Genomic DNA, 9,465 nt, shown 5'->3' with positions numbered 1-9,465 from the left:
TGTCTGTCCGTGTGTCTCACTGTCCGTCCCCCCCAGCACTCGGGGCCGTTACGGGGAGGGGGCTCAGCAGGAGAAGTTCAGGTTCGCGCTGACCCTCGTGTTCATCCAGTGCGTCATCAACGCCGCCTTCGCCAAGCTCCGTGAGTGCCCCGGCCCTTCCCGGCCCTTCCCGGGGTGCAGGGGGGGCTCTCCCGTGTCCCTGCCCGGCCCGGGGGACCCGGGGGTGCCCCATCCCGCTGAGGTGTCCGTGTGTTCCCAGTGATCCGGCTCGTGGATGGGGCGCGGGTGGATCGCACGCGGGGGTGGCTCTACGGCGCCTGTTCCCTGTCCTACCTGGGGGCCATGGTGTCCAGCAACTCGGCCCTGCAGTTCGTCAGCTACCCCACACAGGTGAGACCCCTCAAATCCCCACCCCACACGGGTGAGACCCCTCAAATCCCCACCCCACACGGGTGAGACCCCTCAAATCCCCACCCCACACGGGTGAGACCCCATAAATCACCCCACACCGTTGGGACCCCTCAGATCACTGTGTTATATGGATCACACACTATTGATGTGGTTTTGGATCACACAGTATTTATGGATCTGTGTATGGGTTATATGGATCACACACTATTTATTGATCTGTTTTGGATCACACAGTATTTACTGATCTATTTATGGCCCACTCAGTATTTCCTGCTCTCTGTATGGATCACACAGCACGGGCTGGGAAGGGACACCAGGGGTTTGATTCCCCTTTTTGTGTGGCCACTTCCGTGTTAGGGAGGGCTTGGGAGAGCTCAGGTGATCCAGAAAGGGAAGAGCAATCCCTAGAAATGTTGGGAATTTGCTGTTGGAAGGCTTGGGGTGGTTGAGGAACCTTCACTGTTAGTTATCAGTCGCCCTGGTAATTAGTCACCCTGAGTTGGGGTTGCTATTTTGGAAGTCCCTGGTGTGTCCTGTGTCCGGGTGTCCCGGTGCTCATCCCATATCCAGGCTCTCTCCCATCCCAGGTGATGGGATGGGATAGTCAGTCCTTGTCTTTCCTTTCCAGGTCCTGGGCAAGTCCTGTAAGCCCATTCCAGGTGAGCACATTCCCTGTTTCCTGTGTGTTTGAGGGGATTTCTCCCCCCTCTGTCCCTGTGCTGCTCTGCTGGGCCGGGTTTAACTCCCAGGAGGGGCTTTGGGACCAGTTTGGGACGTCCCTTCTCTGCAGTTACGGCTTTAGGAGGGGCTTTTTGGGGGATTTAACCCCCATGAGGGGTTTCAGGAGCAGTTTTTGACGTCCCTTCTGTGCAGTGACTCTTCCAGGAGTGGCTTTCCCGGGGGTTTAACGCCGTGAGGGGTTTTAGGAGCGGGTTGTGACGTCCCTTGTGTGCAGTGATGCTCTTAGGGGTGACCCTGCTGAGGAAGAAGTACCCCCCAGCCAAGTACCTGTGCGTGCTGCTCATCGTGGCGGGCGTGGCCCTGTTCCTGTACAAGCCCAAAAAGGGGGCCGGGGGCGACGACCACGTCTTTGGCTACGGGGAACTGCTGCTGGTGAGTGCTGGGGGCAGGGAGGGACCTGGGGGGGTGACAGCTCACCTGTGCCCCAGGGAGCCAAACCCAGGCCTCAGGTGTGCAGCTCACCTGGACCTGGGTGTAAATACAGAACTCAGGTGTGATTCCCAGCTCCCCTGTCCCAAATCCCAGCATTCAGGTGTGATTCCCAGCTCCCCTGTCCCAAATCCCAGCATTCAGGTGGGTTTCCCAGCTCCCCTGTCCCAAATCCCAGAATTCAGGTGGGTTTCCCAGCTCCCCTGTCCCAAATCCCAGAACTCAGGTGTGATTCCCAGGTCCCTGTGCCTCAGGAGGGCAGGGGGGTGTGAGGGGGCTCTGAGCTGTGCTGGGGGTCCGTGCCTGTCCCCCCAGCTCAGGTGTTGAGGCACCAAACTCCTTTTCCATCAGTTCCTGCTCGGGAGCTGCCGTGGAAAAGGGGGACCATGAGGTTTTCCCTGTGGGAAGGACCAACCAGGGCAGGTTTTGTCTCCCTGCCCAGCTGCTGTCGCTGACCCTGGACGGGCTCACGGGGGTGTCCCAGGACCACATGAGGGCTCACTACCAGACTGGCTCCAACCACATGATGCTCAACGTCAACCTCTGGTCCACCCTGTTCCTGGGGGCGGGTAAGGACCCCCTGCCCAGAGCCCAGGGCACAGCCCCAGCCCAGGCTGACCCTCACCCTGAGCTCCAAAAACAGGCCTTTTTGGGGAAAAACCCCTTGTGCTTTGGGTTGGGGTTTTTGTTGGTCTGTGTGTGAAAGGGGGGGTTGCTCTGTGCAGCTCTGCCAGTGCCCACCAGAGACTTCCAGTGCCCACCAGAGCCCCAGCCAGGCTGGAAAGGGCTTGGGATGACCTGGGATAGTGGAAGATGTCCCTGCCAGTGGAAGGTGTCCCTGCCTGTGGCACGGGGTGGAACTGGATGAGTTTAAGGTCTCTCCCAGCCCAACCCATTCTGTGATTTGATGATCAGGCTGCAGCCCTTCTAATTAGTCGCTGTGTTGTTGGAATTTGATCTGTAGTTAACGATTGCTCCTTTCATTAATTAACCAGGGAGGTGATTGCTTTGTCTCCTGTTGTTTTCCACCTTGGAATTTACTCCCTGCCTTCCGTAGCTCCCCTCGGGGCTCTGAGCACAGACTGAAATTGCACCACATGCCATTTTGGGCCCCCAGGTTCAGGGGTTTCCATCCTGGTGTGTCTTCCAGGGATCCTGTTCACTGGGGAGCTCTGGGAGTTCCTGAGTTTCACGGAACGTTATCCCAGCATCATCTCCAACATCCTCCTGTTCGGCCTCACCAGCGCCCTGGGGCAGGTGAGTGCTCCTGCCCTGCTCCCCACATCCTGGGCTGGCTCTTGGAGTGAGGCTGGACCACCCTGTGCTGCCCTGGGGGGTGCCTGGGCCCTGCACAGCCCATGGGATGGGGTGGAACTGGATCATCTCCCACCCAAACCATCCCGGGATTCTGTAAAACCGATCTGAGTTCAGGTGCAAACAGTCGGGATTGGAGAGAAGATCCTTCGGCTTTTCCCTGAAATCACCATCCCTGGTGTCCTGTCCTGGGGCTGGGGACAAACAGCCCCTGTTTGCTGCCCCCAGACTTTTATCTTCATGACCGTGGTGTACTTCGGGCCCCTCACCTGCTCCATCGTCACCACCACCCGCAAGTTCTTCACCATCCTGGCCTCGGTCGTCCTCTTTGCCAACCCCATCAGCCCCATGCAGTGGGTGGGGACGATCCTGGTGTTCCTGGGTGAGTCTGGGAAGCAGATCCCTGAGCTCCCTCTGTCAGGCCCCCTGTGTTACCCCCCAGGCCTCGAGTGGCCCCGGCGCTCCCAGTGCCCCTCAGGGTGTCCCCCACCCCGGGGGTGCCCAAACACCCTCAGTCTGGGGGCTCTCAGGCTGCCTCTTTTCCCCCAAACTCCTTGTTGGAGGAACACAAGGCATTTTTCGGTGCACGAGGCTCGTTTTGTGTCTTTGCAGGGCTCGGCCTCGATGCCAAATTCGGGAAGGGAGTGAAGAAAACGTCGCACTGAGGAGGTGGTTGGTCGGTTGGTTGATCCCCGCAGACAGAATGAACTTTTAATTTATTGTCTTGTACCTCAAGATCTGTTCAACTGGACTCAGGAGAGGGAATCAGGAGGAGACTGTGTGGAATCTTTCGTTGGTTTGTTTCAGTTTTTTGATTCTGAGTTGTCCCACAGATGTAACACTTTAATTTGGAGCGTAATTGAGCTTTTTTTTCCCGTTGGTTTTCTGTAATCGGAGCCGAGCAGCAGCAGGAAATTCTTGCCTTAACAGGACAAACCCCACAAATCCTTCATATCTTTATTAAAGAAAAACAGCCAGTGGCCACTCTTCCCGACCTTTTGATTCGGTTGGTTTGGGGTTCAGCCAGAATTCCGTGAGCTCTGTGGCGTGGCCTGGAGTGACCCCTGGATTAAAGGCTGGAGAAAAGCCCCCCTGGCCCTGTGGTTTTCCAGGAGGGAGCTGGAGCAGCCGGTGGGACGTTCATCCATTGGGAGATCCCGATGTCCTTCATCCCAGCCCTTCCACACCGGAATTCCTGGCGCTTCCCAGGGAACCTGTTTAACCAGGGGGCCCAAATTCTTTCTTTCCCCCCCCAGCCAGGACCTTCTGCTGCCAGACCTGCCCAGCTGAGGGGACAACAGTTAATTACAGGGCCCTGCTTAATTGGGCCCCGGTTAATGAACAGCATCCCTGCTCCGGAGGGGAGGAGTTGTTATCCAGTGATGCTCCAGAGTGGGATTCTCCAAGGGGCAAACTTTGCACATGAAAGGCTGTTCCTGCAGCTGCCTCTTGCTCTCCATCTGTTCGGGGCTTTGGCCTCTCGTCCCTCCAGATGGGACCTTGATCTCTTCCCTGAGCTGCTCCTGGAAGTCTCTCCCTCTCCCTCCCTGCTGTCCCCACCCCTCCCGTGTGGGGGGAGGCCCTTCTGCAGGGGGATAATTGTGTTTGAGAGTTCCTTGGCTCTGTTTCACTCCATAAACAGCTCCAGTGTCCTTCAGAGGCGGAAGCTGGAGTTTGGGTGAAGTGTCAGGAAGCACTTTCTGCCCTCCAGAGATGAGTAATGACCCAAGTGTTGACACTGGAGTTCAGATCCTGCAGCAATCCAGGCTGGGCAAAGGGATCTTTAACTCCTGCTGCCAAGCCCTGCTTTGCTCATTCCCAGAAGGAAGTGGCCGAGGTGGTGCTTTGCTGCTGCCCCGGCAGAGGTGGCAGAGGAGGGAGGTGAGTTTGGGAAGGGGCTCAGACAAAGCCCTGCGAGCACCCACCGTGAAGTTGTGCAGAGATTCCCTTTCCCTCTCCTTTCCCCCGGCTCACAGCCCGCTCGGGACGGGCAGTGTCCAGCAGGGGGAACTCTCCTTTCAGCCATTCCCGAGGAACACCGGCAGGAAAAGCGGCAAAGCAGCAGCTCCTCTTTAATTCCTGGTGTGACTCCACTGCTGGAGTCGTTGGGAGCAGCAAAACCAAGGGGGAAATCCGGGTTTTCCTCCGTGTTTGCCCCGTTCAGCCCTTTCTGGCCACCAGCAGGGCTGGTGGTTTGGGGCTGTGGGAGAATCCCCCAGCACTCCAGCTGCTGGTTCCCTGCCCGCAGCCCCACTGCCTGGCTGGAAACATTCCTGGCAGGAAATAAGAAATAATAAACTGGGGTTTAGTTTTGAATCCCAGAGCTGAGGGGATGAAAAATTCTTAGTTTGTGGATACCTTAAAAACCCTTTTCCTTAACTGTTGTTACTCCCTGAAGGTCCAGACTTTCAGGGTCTCCCTTTACCAAATCACTCCACTGGTCCCTATTTTTTATTTGCTGCTTGTACTTCCCCCCCCCTTTTTTTTGCTTTAGTTTTGTTTTGTTTTCAGCTGCTTGAGCCCTTTGTGGTCGTTCAGACTCCCCTGTTCTGTTCTGCAGAGTGAATCTCACCCTCAGTTTCCAAGTCTTTTGTCCAGTTATCAGCACCCTCAGCCCATTCCCACCCCTCCAGCCGGGAAGGTCGCTGGGATAACACTGAGGAGCTGACTCCTGCTGTGGGGGAAAGGCTGGCTGGGATAGATCTTGGATAAATCTGGGCATTTCTGACAACACTCCGAGCTCCCCCACCCTGCAGGTGCTCCCAGAGTTAACAACTTCCTCTGAGAAAGGGAAATCATTTCACAGCCCGTTAGGGCTGGTGGGGAGCAGCAGGATGAGGTTTTAATGAAGGCAGGATCAAAAGCATCCTGAAGCAAAGCAGCCTAAAAAACAAGAGCAGGCTCATCGGGGAAGGCGGGAGATGCTTCTGAGGGGGAGAAACAAAGCACCAACTCAAAGACGTTGGGGAGTCACTTCCTCACAATTGTGCATTTTAAAGTATAATTTCCTCTCCTAAAAAAAAAAATCAGCTTTGATACTTTTCCAATACAGGTAAAAATAGCAAAAAGGAACAGATTCCCTGCAATTAAAATCTCCAAGTCAGAGTTTTTTCTCAAGGAGGTCAAATTTATGGGTTTTTTTAAGCAATGTTTGTTTTCTCGTAAAGAGAAGTAGTTTTTAATCACGGCAAAAAATGACTGAGTTGTTTTGTGGTGTTTCGAAGTCAGGAGAGTGAATTTGGGTGAGAAATGTGCACAGCAGGAGCTCTGAGGGGTGGGGATGTGAGAAAGGGCACTATCCCAGCACCAGGAGGGATTTCTCCATGGAAAGGGCTGCCAGGCCTTGGCAGGGGCTGCCCAGGGACGTGGTGGGGTCACAGCCCTGGAGGTGCCCAAGGCACCTGGGTGTGGCACTCAGTGCCCTGGGCTGGGGGACAAGGTGGGGATGGGGCACAGGGCCACTCCTGCCATGGGCAGGGACACCTTTTGCTGTCCCAGGTTGCTCCAACCTGGCCTTGGACACTCCCAGGGCCGGGGCAGCCACAGCTTCCCTGGGAAATCCATCCCAGCCCCTCAGCGGGGAAGTGAAACCCCCCTGAGGTAAAACCCAGCTCAGGTGAACCCCACCTATCTCCTGTGTCCTTCCTAGACCTTCTGGATTTCTGCCTCGGGACTGGGAGCAGCCAGCTGGCCAGCTTTGGGTTTGTATGTGTGAATGAGCTGCCTGAGCCCTCCACATTGTACAGGTTCTCACAGGTGGGTAATGTTTGTCACCCTCCTGCCCCCCAGCACTGGAGCTTTCATTGCCAGGGAAGGGGCCATGGGGCTGCCCCACTCAGTGTCTTGCTCAGAACTTGCCAATCTGTTGCAAATTAAATTTGGAGCAAAAGGGTTGGAAAAGCAAAGCTCAGACCAGGCTCCTTTCCCTGGAGGATGCTCTGACTGCCACGGTTGGGAGCACCCAGGAGCTCAGCAGCTCTCCCTCTCCTCACCAGCCCTGTCAGCTTGGCGTGCTGGCTGGCATTTAACAATTAAAGCACAAAAACCTGGAATATCAGGGATCCTTAATGGCTCCAATTTAAAACAAAGCGGCCCCTCAAACCCAGCCACGGTTCTGTTCCAGTTTGTGGCTCTGCCACAACATTCCCTCCTCTTTACAGCAGGAAAATGAGTTCTGGGGGTCTCCCTGGTACCGGGAGAGGGGAATCAGCACCTTGCAATGTGTTTGTTACTGTTGCATCTCTAAGAGCCTCATTAAGTCTCCCCAGTGATTGAGACGGGCTTTGTTTAGAAAGGGTTTGTTTGGTTTTGTAACAAAGATGGCAAATCCGGGAAATAATGAAATAACTTGTTTTCATCCTCTCGATCCTGGGGAGCCTATATGAGATTTTAATTAGTGCTGCATTTTCAATAACTCTGTATCCCTACGTGTCGCAGATTCTTTCCTGGATAACAGGGAGGTAATTATGAGCCTCCTGTTTCTCAGCCTCTCACTGAAGGCACGGCTGATACATTTAATCATGATGTAGAAAGGCTGGCAGCTTTCTCCGGGTTCAGCCTCTCCCTAATTACATTTCTGGAGTTTTAGTAAATTGAAAGGGAAAACGCAGGGACAAAATAATTAAAACCAAAGAGGAAGTTGAATATTAAGAAGCAGGAGCTGGTTAAGATTCTTGCACACGACTCCTCCACAGCCCGGGTTTAATCAGCGTCGCAGGGAAATCAAACCGGGATGTGCCAAGGGTGGCACCTCCAACCCGGGTGGGCACCAGCACTCGGTGCTGCTTCTGAGGGGGAAAACCCACCCGTGTGGCTCAGGTGAGAGTCTCCCCCCGAGCAAACGCCCCTGAGAGCTCAGTGCTCTCGCCTGCTCACATCAGCTCACTCCACCCCAGTGTCAGGGCTCAGCACCCGGCACTGTCCAGCCCTTTGTCCAGAACTGACCCAGCCCAGGGCAGGGGCTGGGCAGGGGGAGGCACCACATTCCTCTTGTCCCTGCCACCAGGGAGGACAGAACTGACCCCCAAGAACTTCTACATACGGAGGAGAGGTGAAGTTCCATCTTCATTTTCGCAGGGACCCCATTTCATTTTCTGCTTCCTGTGAACAAGAGAATTTTGATCAGGAGAATGTCATAAGCTCCAAAAGAAGTCAACCTCCCTCTAAGTGACACTTGGCCAGTGCTGAATTAAAGGAGAATTTCTGTTTATTCTGTCTCGATTCTGCTCGAATCGAGAGGGGAGGGGGAATCTCTTTGTTTTCTCTAAAACTGGTGCTGTAATTTCCTTTGGTACTTGGGCTCTAAGAGGATAAACACATCACTAAAAATCCACAGCTTACGTGGGAACATAAAACCCAGGGTGATGGAAGGGGTATGAAAACAAGTCTCTAGGAGAAATGTGTGGCCAGATCAGGAATGTTAATGCCAAGCCTGTAGCTCAGGAGGGGCAGTTTTATGGCATTCCTTCATCACAATGCAGCAGTACCTGCTGTTCTGTCACCGTGGGCAGCAGTTTGGGAAACGAGGGAACGAAGCAGGGTCCAAGGATTGGTCAGGACTTGGATGAGGCACTTGCCAGGAAAACCCAGGGCGCTGGAGAAAACGTTGGGAATGAAGCAGGCAATACTGGGAATCAGCAGTGGATGAGAGTGGCAGCCCAGCGTCCTGGAGCTGATGTGCCGAGGGCAACAGCGTTTTTCATCTGAGAGAATGAGGGATGAGACTGAAATATTCTGCACTTTTCATTTAAATAAGTGTGGGATGTACTGTGGAGCCTGGTTAATTCGGTTATTTGCGTGTAATTGTATTAATTCACCCTGAGGCTGGAACTGGCAGGAGAGAAAGGATAAGCTTCTCTACAAACGTGTAAATAATTAAGGACTACTAATGATGAAAATTTTGCTTCACTGGTTAAAAACCTTTACAAATTAGAGAAGACCTGTACATGGATGACATCTCGGGATCACGGGATAATTAGGGTTGGGAGGGACTTGATGCAGGGTCACCTGTGAAAGGGGAGAAGGTGTCTCAGGGCTTTATTTAACCAGACCTTGAATACCTCCAGTAGAGACTGCAAAGCCTCTCTGGGCAACCTCTCTCATCTGTGGTGGTGGTGTACAAATTTCTCACCTGGAATTTAAATATTTCTTGTTTTTACTTTTGTTTCTCACCCTCCTGCCACGTGCTTGGCCCCATTTCCTTGCCAACCCTCTCGTAGGTGCTCAGAGGTCTCTGAGGTCTCTCCCAAGCTTTCGTTTCACACCCCGGCATGGCAGACAGAGAGGGTGTTTGCTGCATAATCCCTTTCTCAAAAAGTTAATATAAATACCGTGCTTAAGAGCGCAACATTCCCTCGGGCAGGGAGTCCTTCACTGAAACGGGAGGGGAGATGGTGGTCCCTCAGGCAGGCACGCCCTCATGGAGCCGGGAGGGAAGGGGAGATGGCACAGGCCATTCCTTCAGTCAGATACCCCCTCACAGAGGTGTGAGGGAAGGGGAGATGGCACAGGCCATTCCCTGAGGCAGCTGGTCCTTCACGGAGCCATGAGAGAAGGGACGATGGCACACGC

At 54.2% G+C, this 9,465-nt stretch overlaps 1 protein-coding gene across 1 annotated transcript; it reads left to right on the top strand.

Moving 5' to 3' along the window:
• Nucleotides 1-16: 16 nt before the first annotated feature.
• Nucleotides 17-3,882, top strand: SLC35B1 (solute carrier family 35 member B1; the record flags this gene model as incomplete). The annotated part of the gene is made up of 8 exons (XM_018087902.2): nucleotides 17-140; nucleotides 260-390; nucleotides 1,040-1,070; nucleotides 1,367-1,524; nucleotides 2,024-2,150; nucleotides 2,732-2,838; nucleotides 3,124-3,277; nucleotides 3,508-3,882. Coding segments are annotated over 8 exons (885 nt in total), but the record flags the coding sequence as incomplete, so codon positions are not given.
• Nucleotides 3,883-9,465: the final 5,583 nt, after the last annotated feature.

The sequence above is a fragment of the Manacus vitellinus genome, unplaced genomic scaffold, assembly GCF_001715985.3.
Source record: "Manacus vitellinus isolate BGI_N305 unplaced genomic scaffold, ASM171598v3 scaffold_102_pilon, whole genome shotgun sequence".
Taxonomy (NCBI): Eukaryota; Metazoa; Chordata; class Aves; order Passeriformes; family Pipridae; genus Manacus; species Manacus vitellinus.
The sequence above is the reverse complement of the archived record's forward strand: the minus strand, read 5'-3'. Positions and strand labels throughout refer to the sequence as shown.